This window comes from Ischnura elegans, chromosome 2 (assembly GCF_921293095.1).
Source record: "Ischnura elegans chromosome 2, ioIscEleg1.1, whole genome shotgun sequence".
Lineage (NCBI taxonomy): Eukaryota > Metazoa > Arthropoda > Insecta > Odonata > Coenagrionidae > Ischnura > Ischnura elegans.
The window spans coordinates 123,476,997-123,495,023 of NC_060247.1; the positions used below are offsets into that span (position 1 = coordinate 123,476,997).

Sequence of the window (18,027 nt, forward strand, 5' to 3'; positions counted from 1 at the left end):
CATTCCCTGTGTCTACATACTTCGTTTTATTATATGCCATGTCAAACTTTAAGGACTTTGCGCTAAACTCGGATATTCATAACCAGGGTACTAGGCAGCAGAGAGACTTGCATATCCCATTTGTACGTACTAAGAAAGCTATCTGTGGCTTTAAAACAATGACTCTAAGGCTTTATAACAAGCTTCCGAAGAACCTAAAAGCTCCCATGAGTTTGTCGACCTTCAAAACTAAGTGTAAAAACTTTTTATTATCCAATTGTTTCTACTCAGTTGATGAATATTTATCTTTGTAACTGCCTTTGAATTTAAACTGCCATTTTGTATATAACTTGATTTTGTATTCATGACGTGCCATATACAATGTATGTACAATACTTGTCGTCTGGCAAATTAATAAATTATTATTATTATTATTTCGATAAAAAAAATTTCATGCAACTTCCCCATTATGATAGTGAAACTTCTCCTGAGATTTTTACTGCATTACTATACAGTGAGTCCTCGTTTAACGTTGTTGATTCGTTCCTGAAAAAGTCGACGTTAAGCGAAACAACGTTAAACGATGCAGTGTTTCCCATAAGAAACAATGTAAAAAATTTAAATTGGTTCCTAGCCATGTTCCTAACAATCCATTTCTTCGTGAAGAATCCAGAATTTCCCGGGCGAGAATCCAAGGAGGCCAATTATCGGAGCCGTAACTTTAAGCAGACTTTGTGACCAATCGGGAGACACCTAAATCGGGCCAAAACGAAAAAATCTGAATCTGACACTCGGAAGCACGAGGATGAAGGGCGAGTCAATTTTCGTGATGATATGAATATTTTAACCCGGCGGAAATCGCGAGAAACATTCATTACCGATTATTCACTTCAGCATGATAACGATTCATTCGAAACGAAACGAATTTTCGTAACGAAAAGGTTGGGAAGAAGGCATTATTAAATGAAATATAAAAACTAAAAAGAAAGTATTTTAGTGGCGAAACATCGATATTTTCAGTAACAGAAGAAATTTTAATTGTAAAAACTCGACCGATCTCTCCAGCAGTGCACCTTCTTCAATTCTTTTAATAATACCAAGTTTTTGTTCTAATATCGCCGTTTTTTCTTCACGTCTGAAGAACCGCCAGGATAGCCACTCTTCTTCGTGGACATTTTTTTCGGTTGGCATCAGAAAAATAGACGGATAATGGGTAAATGAGGCGATAATTATTCGCTCAGACGCATATTTAACATACGCTACCCACGCCAACCTTTTCTGTCGAGCGAAAATTACCAATCGCATTAATATAGTAATATTTACTATACATCAGATGCGCTTGCGTCCTATTCGCCATTCATTTTTTTTTTCGCCGCGCATAATTTGAACAACGTTATCGCGAAGCAATAACGACGTTAAATGATCAAGGGTTTCAATTTTTGGGCAACGTTATCGTGAAACAACGTTAAACGGGACGACGTTAAACGAGGACACACTGTACTAATTTAAACTTTAAGAGATGTTTCTCTACTTTACTGTGGGCTTGGAGTTAGATGGTATCAGAAATGTTGTTGAAAACTCATCTGTATTTAATGTGTTAACCATTTTAATCGATATCAGTTGTTATCTTAGAATTATATACATTTATTGGAAGTGCCTTTGGAGAAGGAAAGTCCTTCAGATAGTGTAAAAGCTTGTGTCAAACAACTTTCAATGCCATTTCCTCAATAAAATGCAGTCATAGTTATTTAGTGTCTCACCTAAAACTTAGGGAGAAAAGGTAATAAATAGCTAGAATACGTCTAATATGGTTACAGTTTTGTATTAAATTGTGTAGGACTGAAAGGTTTTTATTATTCTCCAATCTCTTTCTCATTGTTTTGAAAGCCAAGTATTGTCCTCTGTCCTGTTGTAACTTGAGCGGCTCAAGAAGTTTTTGAACTTTACTAAGGGTTTCATTGTACAGTCGGATCCGGATTTAAGGTCTTCGCATTTAACGTTTTTCCGCATTTAGCGTTTATTTTTTTGGGTCCCGATTCATTCCCTATTAGGACAATGTAAAAATTATCCGTATTTAGTGTTTCCGCATTTTGCGTTTTTCCGCATTTATGGTCGTAAAAATTTGTCCCGCTCAATATTTTTTTGCCCGATTCAACGTTTTTTCATGACGGTTCATTCAAATCTTCGAATTTATATGCTCATCAACAAGAACAGTCTCATGAAAGTTTACCAAGAGTCAATAGAATCAACCGGGGAACGCTTCTTCAGCTGCTTTCTTCCGCGAGCGCAGCGCTGCGACCTTCAATTCGCAAGTTGGGTGATTTGTCTTCTCGTAACGTTTCGCTCCCCTTCTGATCCAAACACCAGGCTTTTTTTGTATCAGATCCGATCTAATGGAGCAAAGTCATCCCTTAATAACCTTGAACTACCTTATCCTTCACTTCTTGAACTTGACTTCGATGATACGTGACGACTGATGACACGAGTTATCCTCCGAGGGCCGCTACAATAATGGTTTTCTCGTTATGTTTTCAATTGATGGCTTATGCCCCTTTCAACTCTACTCCCAACGGGCAGTCGATTATTAGCCCAATATTTTTTCAGTTGGCTACTTTCTCTGTTCAAAAGAGGAGGCCCAATATCAATTGCGCAGTTCACTAGAAGATTCTTTCTATAATCCATTCCAAGGTCAGTTTCCACGGAGGAACAGCGAAAGAACAGAGGAAGGGTTTCCCCTGTCATGACCTTGAGTGAGTGCATTCTTTCCCTACGGAACAACATTATTTTACATTGTAATTTAGATATCCCGGAGCCAATGTGACATGCGGCTGGTTGATATCGCTGTCGATTCAAAAATATTTATCTGGTGCTAATTAATGTCAAAAGAGAATGACAATCGGAGTTTTGACGAACTATCACGGTCCATGACTTAAAATAAATCGCTCATACTGGAAAAAAATCACCGCATACTCACGGTAGAATAGATGAGCGCGGAAAAATACGAAAATCCGGCAGATATCCCTTGGTGGTTGACTTCGACATCATAACCCTGACGAAATTGTCAAACTCCAGAGGCTCTGACAATTTTTCGGATGAAATTCAGTTCTGTTGAAGATTAAACCTTTTCACTTAACAGAGTTTAGCTAATCATTATTCAAGGTCCAACAAAATTTTATTAAAAGCTGCCGAGAAACAAGGCGAGTCGGAGTCAAGGTGATCAGCACGCCGCGTAAGCAACTTCTCCCGGCTCCATTCGACCTGCATAAGGCTGCGGATAAATGACAACGAATCTGGTGTTATCATCGAGTTGAATCACCATCGACTTGTACGCATACTAAAATAAGATTCTACTTTTTAGGATGACCTCGAAATCCAAAATGTGCGCATAGGAGGCTTTTTAAAGGCTCATAAATCCCTTGTTTCGCCGAGGCAACAGAAAACGTTAAGTTGGCAAAATTCCAGAAAACCTCCCTTTTACTAGATATTCGGTAGTTGAGAATTCGGGATTAGCAATCTTCTGCTGTCCCTTTTTTCACTCATTCCTCATGATTTTTCGAGTACCTACTTATACCTTTTCTTATTATATTAGAAATGCTATAGTCACCTACATGTCACTCTTACAGAAAAAATTCTAAATTTCATCGAGACCACTGAAATATGCATAAAAAGGGAATCACAAATGTCCATAATAATAATCTGTGTGGGAATATTTTTAAGTTGATGTTTATTAGAATTTTCTTAAAATATTTCATTGAAACAATTGTCATCCTCTCATTACTTATTTTTACTAGGCACCCATTTTTTTAGCTGATTCCTGAAAAGTATTATCCAACCTTCAGATGGCAGAGAACATTTCATTAAAGAATTTTTTGCTGCATTCAGCACCTTTTAGTTACTTAAAATAATATTTTTTATTCATAAAAAGCCATTCCAATCATTACAGACCCTAAAACCTGAAAAAAATGGCAGGTCCTCATTTAGTGTTTTTCCGCATTTAGTGTTTTAAATTTTGTCCCCCCTGAAAAACCTTAAATCAGGATTCTACTGTATTTGTATTGAATACACTCATTCTACCCTTGAGATTGTTTTCCATTTTTTTTAGAAATTTGATGAAGCCAAGACTGCATTTGAGCATGTGCTGATATTAGACAAGGATTGTGAAGATGCCATAAATGAATTACAATCTGTGAAGCAGGAGCAGTTGCTCGAAATGGCCTCAAAAGACTGTACTTCACAAGCTGTTCATTCTGATTTTGAGCATTCTCAGGTACTCTTTGCTGTGGATATTATTATTATTATTATTGTCATCTTAACTGTTGAAGTGTATTTGTGGTGCATCATTTGATTCATATGACATATATATACTGCTATATTCTCACCGACTATATTCCCCTAGATATTATGCCCTCCGTTAATTACTTGTGGCATTCGATGGCACATGGTATGGCTGATCAACAGTGGCACTAATATATATGTCATCAAATAATGGCTTCATTCGTGGATTGCTTCAAAATATGAACACTTACCATCATGGTAGTCGAGCTCTGCCACAATGATGAGGAAAAGTTGTGGCTTGCGATGGTCAATACTTTGAATAATTTATTTATTACAATTTTTTCACAATAAAAGTGTAGTTTTATTGATAAAACACGGGAACTTAGTTGCACACCTAATTACTAATGGGTGTAAAACATTTTGTTCACTGTTTAATGATTCATACTTTTTCACTGATTTAGTTACTGTCTTATTTTATTTTTTAGTCTTCTGGAGGTTCAATATGCTCTGGTGGCATTTCCCTGCAAGGAAATCAATGCCATAATGGCATGATCGACTATAAAATGGAGTAAGTATGTTTGTTTATGTTTTAATAACCTTTAGGGAATTATTATCATGCTGGTCGTTATTATGTAGAGACATGGCTCCATGCCTTGCATCTGCGTCAATTGGTTATTATTAATTTTTTGCTAATCATTAGTTAAGTATTGAAGTGATTAAATACTCATCTTAGTTTCACTGGCCTCACGAAAATGCTGTGAGACACACACAGCCTGTTGGGTACAAGTTGCCAAGCACCTGGCTTCTGATTATTGTGTATGCATCCCTTACTTCTGTAGAGTCTCTGATGTGCAAAGTCAAAGAGACACAAATTTCCTAACTTTTTAAGCCAGAGAGTCATGAAAGGGAGGTTGCCTTCTTGTGTGTTGGGTTTGATGAATTTGTTACATGGGTGGCACATTTACCCTCTAAAATATCATTCCAGTCACTTCCTAAGGCCAGTTTATGATTAAAAATGGAGCAAAATTCAAACAACGCAGTGGCAATTTTCTTTCGCTATGATAAATATCGCAATATGGAATGAACTCGTTTTCCAGTGATAAATTTTATGTAGAAGCCGAAGAATGTGCTCCAATGATATGAACAGTAAGCTTTGACTAAAAGTACGTGGAAACTTAATTATCCATAAGCTACCTAAGTATCTATGATTGAGTTGGCAGTAAAAATGTCAAAATTCTAATTAGAGCACATAACTTACAAGATTTAAAAACTAAAAGCGCAATTCATTAGAAACATAATTAACCCTTAACCACCTAGCATGGGTGTAACAGACCTCAATGATTTATTATCATAAATATTTCGGCAGCTCAGTTTTGTATTAACATGTTCGTGCTTGTCACTTTTTATCTCGCCCATGAGTGTCGCACAACCACTTGGCGGGGTCGGACGAACCCACATTTGTCAGGGGTTAGTAAAACACCCCTATATTGGGTCTTAGAGACCTATGTCAGGTGGTTATGTGATTTTTCTCAAATTATTCATTTTTCATTATTATAGTTTAAAATGCCTCTAAATGATGATTCTATCACCTTTTGGTTGGAGCACGATATGTCAGATGACGAAAACCTACCGAACAACGGATTCATCTATGTGGGCTAGATTATGTTTTGGAGGAAAGTTGTGTGTCTGATTCTTAATGTGAAGAGAGAACTGCAGTGAGCAATAAATAAACAGAACTCATCATCTCACAATATTGTTTCCTCAAATAATTGGCAATGCTTTTGAAAGCAGATGTGGGAAGAGGAGTGCTCAGAATCAGGGCTGGGATGAAGTAGTCGGGGGATGTAGTAAATTTCCTCAAGTCAAGACCTAAAGTTTTCATCAGCAGACAATGAACCTTTATCTGACATTCGATGGAGACCGAGGAGGAAGAAGTATTTCAGTTGTGGGAATCGCTTTCGTTGGCCATCTGTCTCATAGTCTCTGCAATGATGAACTTAACAACATAATAAAGTGCAGGAAACACCAGGTATAAAATCAGTATATTGTGGTGAGCTAAATTTTTCCTCATCCTCACTAGATGCACTGCAGCATTTTTTACCAACAAAATGCTTGAATATTTTTAATACTTACATGAAAATTAGAAAAATCAAACCAAAATACCAAATTGCCACCTGTGTTCATGATTTAGATCTCATAGAACTGGAAGCATTTATAGGTTTCCTATTTTATGCTGAAATCTTAAAGAAAATTTATGAAGATCATGGTATAGCACTGACTGCACAGGAAGGGATATATGTATATGGCTATATAATGAGCAAAAGCTGTGTTTTCGCTGCCGTGTTAAACTCTAAGTTGAGAGTTTTCAATTTTGTTGATTTTTTTATTTTATTTTAAATATAATTTTTTCTAGGTTTATTATTTGTTGAACATTTGGAAAAAGTTACAACTAAATTTTTATACTATGTGGTAATTTTGTGGATCTCATTTTTCAAAGATGTGCATATATGTAAGATTAAAATATGAGTTATTTACACTTATCAGAGATAACAGAAAATAAAGTTCATTTTCAATTTCCTATATTTTTAATATTATCCAATAAGCAAACCTTTCGGAACAAATAAAAAAAATGCATTATTTTACTCTGAGATCTGATAGATCCATGATAGGTGGTTGTGTGACAAAAACATATGCTAGGTAGTCAAGGGTGAAAGTAGCTTGCTGTAATTATAGGCAGTCGTGGGGGTAATATTGGAATCACTTGTCAAGAAACTATAAATGTCTATTGGTAAATTTTCTTATTTTTAGAACCAGCTATCATTTGATTCAAACTAGATTTGATCATTTATTTAGAATATTTAGCATAACTTTTAAGCTTCAAACAAAAGGCTGAATATAATCAAGGCCGCGATCAGTCATCACTCAGACCAATGATCATTGACCTCCATGAGGGATATTAACCCTTTCACTGCTATGAACATACATGGTACGTTTGCACAACAGGCTGCTGTGAATGTACCTTTTCTACCTCCCTGCCATGCAGCACTTTCGCCGCATGTGAGGGGTAGGTTTTCGTAGATAGAGCAGCAGCGAAAGGGCCCATGATCAAGGACCTAGAGCTTCCTGTTGCGATTGAACGGTTTGAAATTTTCCTAGAACACATTTCATATTCTTTTAATTTCACTGTCCATTTCATTAATGGCATTTTAGACATCAGCAAATAAAGGGTAAGTTGCCTCAAAGGCAAGTGGAATCACTATGGTTGCTCCATGCGGATTCCTCAGAGGTAATACTTTCATGTTCCGTTGTAGTGGATTCCCTGCAAGCAATCGACATCAATTTACCAACATACCATGAATGCAGATATTGCATGGTTATTGATCAACGTCATATGGCAAGAAAAACGTAGATTTGACGTTAATTTTACTCCGGGGTATGGGGATCAAGTGGCTGTGATGTGTCCTCGTAATGATACTCCCGTGATCATATTTAATTTAGTCAGTTTTCAAACTAAAATATTGGCTCTAATCAAAATTTTTATAACCTTTTCAGCCCTACAAATCCTCTTGGGTCATGCTCTTTGTGGATTGGAAACATATCATCAGCAATCACGGAGCAGAACTTGTGTGAAACATTTTCCGAGTAAGTAACTGATGAATAAGGAAAGGAAAGATTATTTTATTAACCTCAGTCGTATTGAATATTATTTTTTGTTATCATGATTGAAGGAATTAAGAGTTTAATTAAAGCTCGGAAAGGTGTGTTTGATTACTGAAATTTAACTGAGAGAGTATATTAATATTGTAAGTACCTATAGTTTTTTTGGCAGAAAAGAATGTTGTCCATAGTTCACAGTGACATTAGCCTTTGGTAAGCTCTTGGTAGTGTGGCATCCCACCCCAGCTCACCCGGATATTATGATGGAACCAGGGGAAATGTCTCACAAAAAAAATCAAAATCCACATCGATCCCTCCTGCACAAGACCTACTGGATAAACCAATGTCACTGCGTCGTGCAATGCAAAATAAAAGAAAATAATCTAGGAGATAAATGCAGGTGGGGGGTCCCCGATCTTGACCTTAAGGGTAATGTTCTGACACTGATACCACCAAAACAATGCATTCAAGAGAGAGAAAAAATTATTGGGAAAAGGAATGGCAAAGGATATTTGAGGTGCTTCTTCTTTCGACCCGCAAAGGAATTGAGAAAACACTCGCACAAACTTTCATCTGACCAAGTTGTTATTTGAACAATATTGCATAGTACAAAAAAAAACAAAATACACCCATGTCTCGTATAGCGCAAGGGATGCGTTCCTTGGGGTCTTTGCGCTATACGAATTTGCGTTATACGAGAGCGTTTTAACATAGGGAAGATAGGGATGCGTTCCTGGTAGCATAGGTCTTTGGTATTGAATTTCCTCTAAAACATCTATATTCCCATTAATAGCCATAGAAAACATTATTTCTATAAATATTTATAGTTTAAAACATCTTTAAAGATAGTATTCACGCATTCAAAGACTTTTATTCACGTTAAAAAAAATTCTTACGTGCTTTCGAAATTCCATCCTGTCGTGCGGGTGGGCTAACATCTGCTATCTCAGGGGATCATAATGCGTTGCCGGCAGTTGACGATTTTTCAAACTAGTCTAAAAACAACTGTTGTGTCACCCAGGCCCTTTTGTAGCTCATCGAAATGACAGGAAAATGCTACTTTAAATGCCATTTCATAGCTAGCGGAGTTTATGAATGATAAATCATTTTAATTTGAAGTCCTCCGAGTCATTAGCAGCTACGTGAAACAGTCTTTAAATGCCTTGAAACCTGACCCAGGTTTTCCTTCCCTGAAAATGAATGAACGAGAATGCATTCTTTTCCAAAAGAATATCGTCTCGTCAACACTAGATCTAGTTGAGGGGGAAAGGAGCCACTTTCAATAACAGCTTGGAGTTCATCAGATAATGTTGTGGTGGCTGCGCTATCAACACTTGCAGATTCACCTGATATCGCCGCACTGAAAATACCTGCTTGCCGTTTAAATTCTGGAACCAACCGCTTTCACTAAATGTCTCGGAGCGATTACCACTCTCGTCTTTTTGTACTGATTCACCATGAACTTTCCGTATGTGTAGACCGCTTGGTTGAAGTTGGTGCGGCTGAGGTCACTGATATTTTAGCTTCGTCTTTATTCAAAAAAGGCATCGTGAGTTTAAACTTCCACGCAATATCGCTTTGACGCTCTCCATTTTCAAAGCAATTGACCTCTCTCAAGTCCTCTTCTAGGTTTATGGTTTTTCTTGATAAATTCTTGATTTTTCTACACGCATTCCTATTTTTTGCCATATTCTCTTGGTTTTTACTCTGTATGGCTCTATCTAAATCACCTTCTTCTGCTGAACTGTATTCCTGAGACGCAGAAGGCCTATGACTGCGGGGATGGAACGAAGCCATTGTGTTTGAGACTCTATAGCTGACCCTTTTATTTGTTGATGCTATTCATGCGCAACTCGGCCACCGCTCCATTTCTCCCCCGTGAATACCGATGACCTTGAAGGCTTTAGCGTAGACCCTCTACCTGGAAGTCAATTGCCCGGTAACCTACGACGGCAAAAATACGTCTCAAACCGTATTGCTGAAAAAAAAAACTCATTTCCACTAGCCCCACGCTTAATTAACGATCTAAATTATTTATTATCATTCTGTTAAGGAGACGAGATAAATCTTCGGTATGCCGGCTATCTGGACCCAATGACGAGTAATACTTTTGGCAATTGCACAGCAATGAATTTCGATTATTATATAAACAAAAAAGAAGATTTGAGGCAAGAAATAATATTAATATGCGTAAATTGATAGAAATTACGTGTGTACTTAGCGCAAATTCACGTTTTATCACGAGAGCGTTTAAAATTTTTGATTAGGCTACACTGCGTTGCAATGTTTCCCCGAGGAACGAATTTGCGCTATATCGAAATTGCGCTAATCGAAATTGCGCTATACGAGACATGGGTGTAACCCTTTTATAAACTAATGAAGAATGAAAGCAACTTATGTGACATCAATGAGAAGAAAATAAAATAAAACGATTTGCAAGATGAAAGAACTTATATGAACACAACTAAAAAAAATACAGTTGATTCCGTTTAATGGGTCCACCAGTTACTTGGGGCAGATCTTGAAGAACAGAACCCAATAGAGGAATATCCCAGAGTATTCTCCGCTTAATTGGGACAGCATGCCACTTTATTGGGCCATGAGTCAGCGACATAGACACTAAACTCACAACGAAATTAAATTTTTTTGTTTTCAGAATACTATTTTTTTTTTTTCCTCCCTTGATTTACTCTTATTTTTCACAAGTGTTCCTATTCTTGCCCTATTTTGAAAGCTCTTGTTGTTATACTATCCGTATGAGGATAGGACATTTCTTTAATAGGACTTAGTAAAAGACATTCATTCAGCATCACCAGAGGCTGTGAAAAATATTTCAACTAAATTGTTATCATTGCTAAAGAGATATCGTTGCTAATGGTTTTCGGGAGCAGCTGCGTGTTGCGCGTTGTCTTGTGAGCTTTCGCGTCCATTACAGGGTGTATCATTAGGTGATGAATGTAAATTCGGAAAAGGTTGTCAATTAATATACTCGTCCACCCTCCCCCATCCACCGGAGTAGTGGGGGAGGAGGGCGACGCTGACGTGAGCAGAATTCTAAGCCCTTTCCTTGAGCGGCGAGCAGACTCTTCCTCATAGCTGGTGAATAACCTTGTCGGAAGCATAGTCGCCATTTTCTCCTCCGGAAGACTCTTTTCCAGGTCTGGTTGAAATTCTGGGGGCAAATTTCAATAGCCTCATGAATTAGTCATCTATGATAAAATTTCTCTTGGGCTAACACCTGCATCTCGTCGATTAAAATTTGATGCCCGTCTTCCAAGTAAGCATACTCCGCTACTGCCGACTTCTCCGTGTCACGATATAATATTGCCTGTTTGTGTTCTTTAACCTTTTCCCTACTATACACGTATATGTATATACGTGTGGACGTTTCCTGACCCGGAAGACGACGGCCGTATATTTACATGTGAGATTTTCCTAGCCAGGAGAACGAAAGCTGTATATATACGTTTTCTAGCTCTCCCCCTTTTAGGACGGTCGAGGGTTTACGTTGTCTTTGTCTCAGGACCCAACCCTACGGGGTTTAGGATTTACCCTCGGAATCTGGAAGCAGGTACCCGGACCCCTCGTCTTTTATAATCCCTCTTAGCGGTAAGGGACAGCGGTCATACCAATGTTTTTACAGTCAGGTTTCGAAATTAATATTTGTTCATTTCTCAAGAAAAATAAACTAAGAATTGAATTATTTGTCTTTTGAGCAGCGCTTACAATTTTTAAACGAAATTCTACGATAAATATTAACTTATATCTCGAGTTATGTATAAACATCAACATGGAAATTGTTGCTGCATTAAATGCGTTAATATTGGCCTAAGAACTTTGTTTAAAATTTGGCAATGCTCAGAAAAAAATGAGGAATTCAATTCAAGGTATGCATTTTACGTGCAAGCAAAAATTATCCATTCGCTTAGTACATATAAGCAATACATAAGTTGACCGCGAACCAATGTCGTAAACACGGAAAGGAAGGAGCACAACTACTCTCGGAGTCTGAGATAATGCGAAGTCCCTGCGTGGAGGGGTCGAAAAAGGTTCAGTGAGACCCTTCTTAACGAATGCTCTCCAAAAATGCTCCATACCAAGAGAAAGAAGAGTCTCTTGGGGCTCAGTACAGCAGTCATGCTAAGACGAAAACTCCGCCGTCTCGAAAGGGTTAATACGGGAAGTCACGGACATCTGCCAGACGTAAGATTTCCCGCATGAGTAGGGGATTCTATAAACACCTTCCACATTGAGGAGATGGAGTCGGTCCTTAGCAAAAGGAAACAAGTTGCTCATCTTCTTTAATGCTCTGTACCGCATCACGATGACTGCTTTCCTCAGCACTCGAGAAATTCTCTCCGACGTTCCCGCGAAGTATGGGATGGTGGCATAGGCCACTGGCTTGTTGTTCTCCCTTCTCTCCACGCAGTCTTGTGGTGGGCGTTTTTCTGGAATTCTTGCATGGCGATGGATGAAGGCTTCCGAATATCCATTCTGTGTGAAGATTTCTTTCACGCGATCCTCTTCTTTCTTCAGAGCGCAATCGTCAGAAACCACCCTGGCCCTATGAAAGAGTGTTTTCATAGCCGTTGCTTTCTGTTGCGGATGATGGTGGGAGTGCGTGTGGAAGTAATGGTCCGTGTGTGTTGCTTTTCTGTAGACAGTGTCTTAGGGATCCGTTTATGTCTCTCTGCACCAGTATACCGTATAAGCTTGTGTAAGAGGCGCACACGTGTAAGAGGCGCACCCCTATTTTGAGGATCGAAGCTATAAAGAAAAAAAATTTTGCGACATTTTTTTTATCCTATCGTGCGGTGTTGCAGACATATGCCTGGAATTTCGACAGTTATTGAAATGTCCTCTTTCAGTACTATTTGAAAGAGGAAATTTTGATAACTGCGGCGGCATTAGAGGGAGTAAAAAGAGTTCTGATCCTCTCTTTGCATACGCCATCGCTCTACGTTGCTTGTCCTACTCACGAACAATTTTGTTTAAAAGCTCTCGCAGGAGTATTGCAATAGAATTGCAGCCGTAGAAAATTTTAAGGCAAAACACGACAGGCAAATGGCATGAGCTTTCCCAAGAGATTGACCAACAATCGGGGCAATCTCAGTGCCGTAGGATAATAACCACGTCGTAGATTTAAGGCCCCTTGCACACGCACCGATTTTGGACGGCCGGTAAAATATCGGCCGTCCACATTCCAATAGTGAACAATGGGAGAGCATTGGAGCTTGCACACGTACCGACCACACGCCGGCACCGGCAAAATGCCGGTTAGCTGCCGGCTATTGTCACTGTGGATCGCCGACGCCGGCTCAAAAACTTAGCAACGTATCGTTTGACCGGTAAAAATCCGGCGTGTGTGCAAGCATCGCTTCGCCGGTAAAATATCGGCCAATATTTTACCGGCCGTCCAAAATCGGTGTGTGTGCAAGGGGCCTAACGGAACTACACTCGGCTCTCCATCAGCTAATGCCTCTGCCGTTTTTTTCCTTTCCGAGACTCCACAGGAAAATATTAAGTTACAGGGGAACAATGGAAACATGTTTCATCCCTACCCCATTCCACCAACTGACCTTTTTCGGTCTACCAGGTTCAATTCCCCGAGTTTCTGGAGGTCAAATGCTACGTGAGTCACCTTCTGAGCTCGAAGATATCTCGATATCTTTCAGCAATTGTATGACACGCACGAGGTTCTAAAAAGAATTAGACCTAACGCGACGTATATCTTACAGCATTTAAGTTTTTTGAGCTCTAATTGATTGACACAAAGATTTATAGCTAAAATAAGGCTACTAATATTCAACATAGTCCAAACAGCACAATTTCGGAAGAAACAAGCGTAGCATAAGCGCATTCAAACAAGACGAGACGGACTGGAAACTCAGGCAACGCAAACTGCGTATATCACATTGCTGCGCCTTCGCCCCTTCGCTTTAAAGGCAACGACGTCACATGCAAGATCGGACGTGTTCTTCCCTTGCTCCTTCGCTCGTAGCTTTAAATACGGAGGGGAGGGAGCCCTCTTCCCCTCGACCTCTCCTTCAGCGCTCTTCACTTATAAGCATTTCCGATTTCTTCTATCCACCATTAAGTGCAACAATGAGCACACTCGTTCGAATTTTTTCAACCGCAGGTTTTGACACCAATATTACTATATGCAGTATAAATGCCGCGGGATGCCCACTCGTGGCAATTAATTTAGCGCGCGCTCCGGAGCGAATCACCCCGTGCGATCTTTTCAATGTTCACCTCTGGGGTACCGACGTGACGGCGCGATGCTTGCAAGAAATTCAAACAGGAGCATTTTAAAAATACGTCTCTAAGGGAGAAACTCCCCTGCCTGCCGCTTGATTTTGACCCAGGGTTTCAGATGACTGACTCACGCTGAAAACCAAGGCCACTCAGTTCCCCTTGAACTTGCAACCGGTGAAGGGGAGTGGGGGAAGATAAGAAGTTTGTGTAAGAGGCGCACCCCCATTTTCGGCTGCAATTTCAGGGAAAAAAGGTGCGCCTCTTACACGCGCTTATACGGTATCTAAAAAAAGCAAATACTCAATTCATTTCTGTCTCCATGGTGAATTGGATGGATGGGTGGATGATGAGATGAACGGCGAAAGCTTATAGCGTCTCTTAGCTGTTATAAAATCTACTTATTACTTTTTTCCAGTTACCTCTATGCTGCTGTACACCATAACTGGCTTCTGCATTATTTCTAGATATAGCATAACTCATATCAATGTTGGGAATAAAACTATGCTTCTAACTAAAGGTATCAATATCTTGAATTCCTCTGCAGTAAATGGTTAAACTTTTCTAATTGGATTTTTTTCTAATTTCTATTATTTTTATAGGTATGGTGTTGTGACAAGTGTGAGAATTCTTCCAAAAAAGTTTTGTGCCTTTGTTAACTTCCAAGATCCAGTGTCAGCAGGTGCAGCAATGAAGCATTTGCAGAGATCCGTGCTAGGTGGAGAGAGAATTCTGATCAGGTTTCCCGATAAAAGCTCGCCATCTGCCTTTAAGTCTAATTTACCATGTACATTACCTCCTCCTGCATCTCATTCTACAAGGGCTTCCCACAATAAGTCTAGGGCATTACTTGGACGTAACTGGAATAATAAGTAACATTAGTTGCTGTTTTATTTCTCGCCTGCTCACGAGCTTAAGTTGTACTATCTCTTTGATGCTGTGGTTTTCGTGGGTCTTTAAGTATTTTTTGTATAGTTCCAGAAATATTATACTGAAAACATGACGTGAGTTTGAAGTATTTAACTCTATTTCAAATGCATGTTGATATTATATCAGCCAATGTTTCGCACTGGTTTGACTTAGAATTTTAATTTTTTATTAATTCAGCAGCTAAATATGTAGTTAGTACCATAATTAATCTTGTAAATTAATAGATTACATCTTCCCTCAGTCGTATATTATATATTCTACTGCCCATGCTTAATTTTTATCATTTGGTTTGCCTATGTCTTCCATCTATTTATTTCCTGTGTAAATTTTCATTAGCGTTACTAACTCATTTTTCATTATTCATTCGTAATCAGTCAAAAATCTTTTGAAATAAATAGTGAAGTGCCTAGACAACATATCCATGACATTCATAAGTTTTTTTGTTTAGTTTTCCATTAGATTTTACAATCTAAGAACATGTATGCACTATTTAAGGGCATTAATTTTAAGTTTGAATCATTTAACAAGGGTTTACTATCTTATTTTCTCTGATTGCAATCTCATTTGTTCCGGATAGCTTTTTATATTACTTAATTGCATTTAAGTTTATTTTTTAATGTGACTGCATTGAATAATTACGGAAATCTGAAGAGAATATGCTTGTACATACATAATATTATTTATCTAGGTCATTTGAGTAATTTTTGTACTCATGTACATAAACTGTATTATACCTATTTGAATGTGTCTTAAAATCAATAGTACTGTAAGTAAGCATACACCTTAACTTGAGGCTTTGAACTCGTGTGTGAATCACTGATACTGCTCAAAATACATACATATTTATATAGGGGAATTTTGGTTTCCAATTTTGTACATTAACAATAACATAGGTGAATGTTTCATCAATCCTGTGATAAGATAATAGTGACTGGTTTTTTTCTGTGAAAAGGTGAAAGTAATGATAGCTTTCTTTGCCTCTATTTGGTTTTTATAAAAAATTTCAATTATCTGACCCTTATTGCAGTGTATGTATGTTATTCAAATCTCTTCTTTTCAATGCTTAGTGAGCATGAAAGTATCTTTCTCTGTGACAAGTTTTCATGAATTCTTGTATTTAATTTTTACATTCAATAATTTTATTGTAGTTAGTATTAGACCCTTTAATTTTTCATGAGTCAATAGGCATTCGACTCAAAGTTGCTTTCTGCTCTCTGTGAATATCATTTATAATTTGGTATATTTTTTGATCTTAATGTACCTTATAAAGGTACCCATTAAGTTTCGGGTCTTGATGTCCTGAGTGATAATAACTCAGGCTGAACTCTTTGTGTTTGTAATAGACCTAGTAATTTTGAAAAGCCCAATTTTGCTATATCCTAAACCCTTGGTGAATCGGTCTACCTCATGTTGGTGAACCTGAGTTCTGAGCACTGATCTTATTAGTAATCAAAAGTTTTTAGATTTTTCAGTGATATGCCTTATGAGAAAGATTGATTACATAAAGTGAGTGTGTGTAGCATTTGAATTTTAATGATGAAAATTATTATTGAAATTCATAATACTTTACCTCTATGGATGTACTTAATATTGCGGCAAGATTGTGATTGTTCTTAGTTTAAGGTTTATTTTGATGATTGATCTTTCTTTTTTATGGTATATTTTTTAGAAAGCAGGACTGTTAGTTGAAGAAAATAATTTGAGATGAAGCCAGAGAAAGTTATTTTTTTTATTTTCCTGTTAATCCATGTAAAAATCATAATTTCTCATTTTAATACAAAAATAAGGCTACACATACTGATCTGCTTCAGGAATTAAGTCTGGAATGTATATTGTTACAGCTGTATTGATATTTCTTTCATTGGTGAAATGGTTGTTTATGCATCCTGATATTGTAAAGATTTTTACCAGTGAGTGCAACTGATTAAGGCATTATATTGTGGAAGTTTGACATTTTGAAATGAAAGGTACCTAGTTGTACTTTTCCACGATAATAATTGTGGAGTTGCACCTCCATTTCAATATTTTTACCAATCATTTCTGTAGCATATTCTTTGCTGATAGGACAGATTTTTTGTGAGTAAAATCAATGATGTGAAAACTGGTGCTATAAATAACATGAGGTGCATATCTTTTGATGTATTTTAGAATCTCACTTATTCTTTTGAAACATTGGATCTTGTGATTGGATAAAGTGGATGTTTTGATAGCAAAAATTGTTAAATTTCATATTTGTATGATATGTGCAGGCTTTATAGAATTTGCTGTCAATACAGTCTCCAGTTGGTCACAGTTTTTTAATGAAGTTTCTTGGTAACTTATCATCTATTTTTTGTTATTGTGACGACCACTCTGCTATTTTTTCTGTTTTTCACTGGGGAATAGACTTATTTGTAATTGTATCTTATGGAGTGATTCATGCTCATTACTATCATGTAGTGCCAATAATGAAAGACAGCAACACAGTCGTTCGTACCAGTATCAGGCATTTTCCCTATGTCCCGACTTCTATGATGACCCCTGAGACTAAATTTGTGATAATAAATTTCCTGTGAGCATACCAATATGCAGGAATGTATTAAATAATGTATTTATTTATATGGACTAATATTTTTCTAATGTTTGCTATGTTTCAATTAAAGATTCGGGTGCATTTTATTCGCTATTTTTATTTTTCCCTATGCCAAACACTTCCTATGGGTACTTGAAGGTTTTAATGAATGCTCTTAAAACAAGGTAGCCATCCTAAATTCAAATGGTGATATTTTTCATCATCTTACAAATACTTAAATATATCTAAAGTATTTGAGTACCCCAATATCTGGATTTGATTCACATTTGCTTCATTGCCATTAAATTGGTATTATACTTTTTCATGTATGTATTTATTTTATAATTTTATTCGGCTGCAATTAATCACATTTTTATCAG

The 18,027-nt window shown here is 37.5% G+C and overlaps 1 protein-coding gene across 1 annotated transcript in view; it reads left to right on the plus strand.

The window, feature by feature from the left end:
- LOC124154562 overlaps positions 1-17,754 on the plus strand; it is a 40,929-nt gene extending 23,175 nt beyond the window's left edge. Inside the window, exons 6-9 of the mRNA XM_046528374.1 lie at positions 4,082-4,246; positions 4,740-4,822; positions 7,807-7,896; positions 14,769-17,754. Coding sequence (XP_046384330.1) covers positions 4,082-4,246; positions 4,740-4,822; positions 7,807-7,896; positions 14,769-15,042 — 612 coding nt within the window. The 3' untranslated portion in view covers positions 15,043-17,754. The remainder of the gene's footprint in view (positions 1-4,081; positions 4,247-4,739; positions 4,823-7,806; positions 7,897-14,768) is intronic.
- Positions 17,755-18,027: the final 273 nt, after the last annotated feature.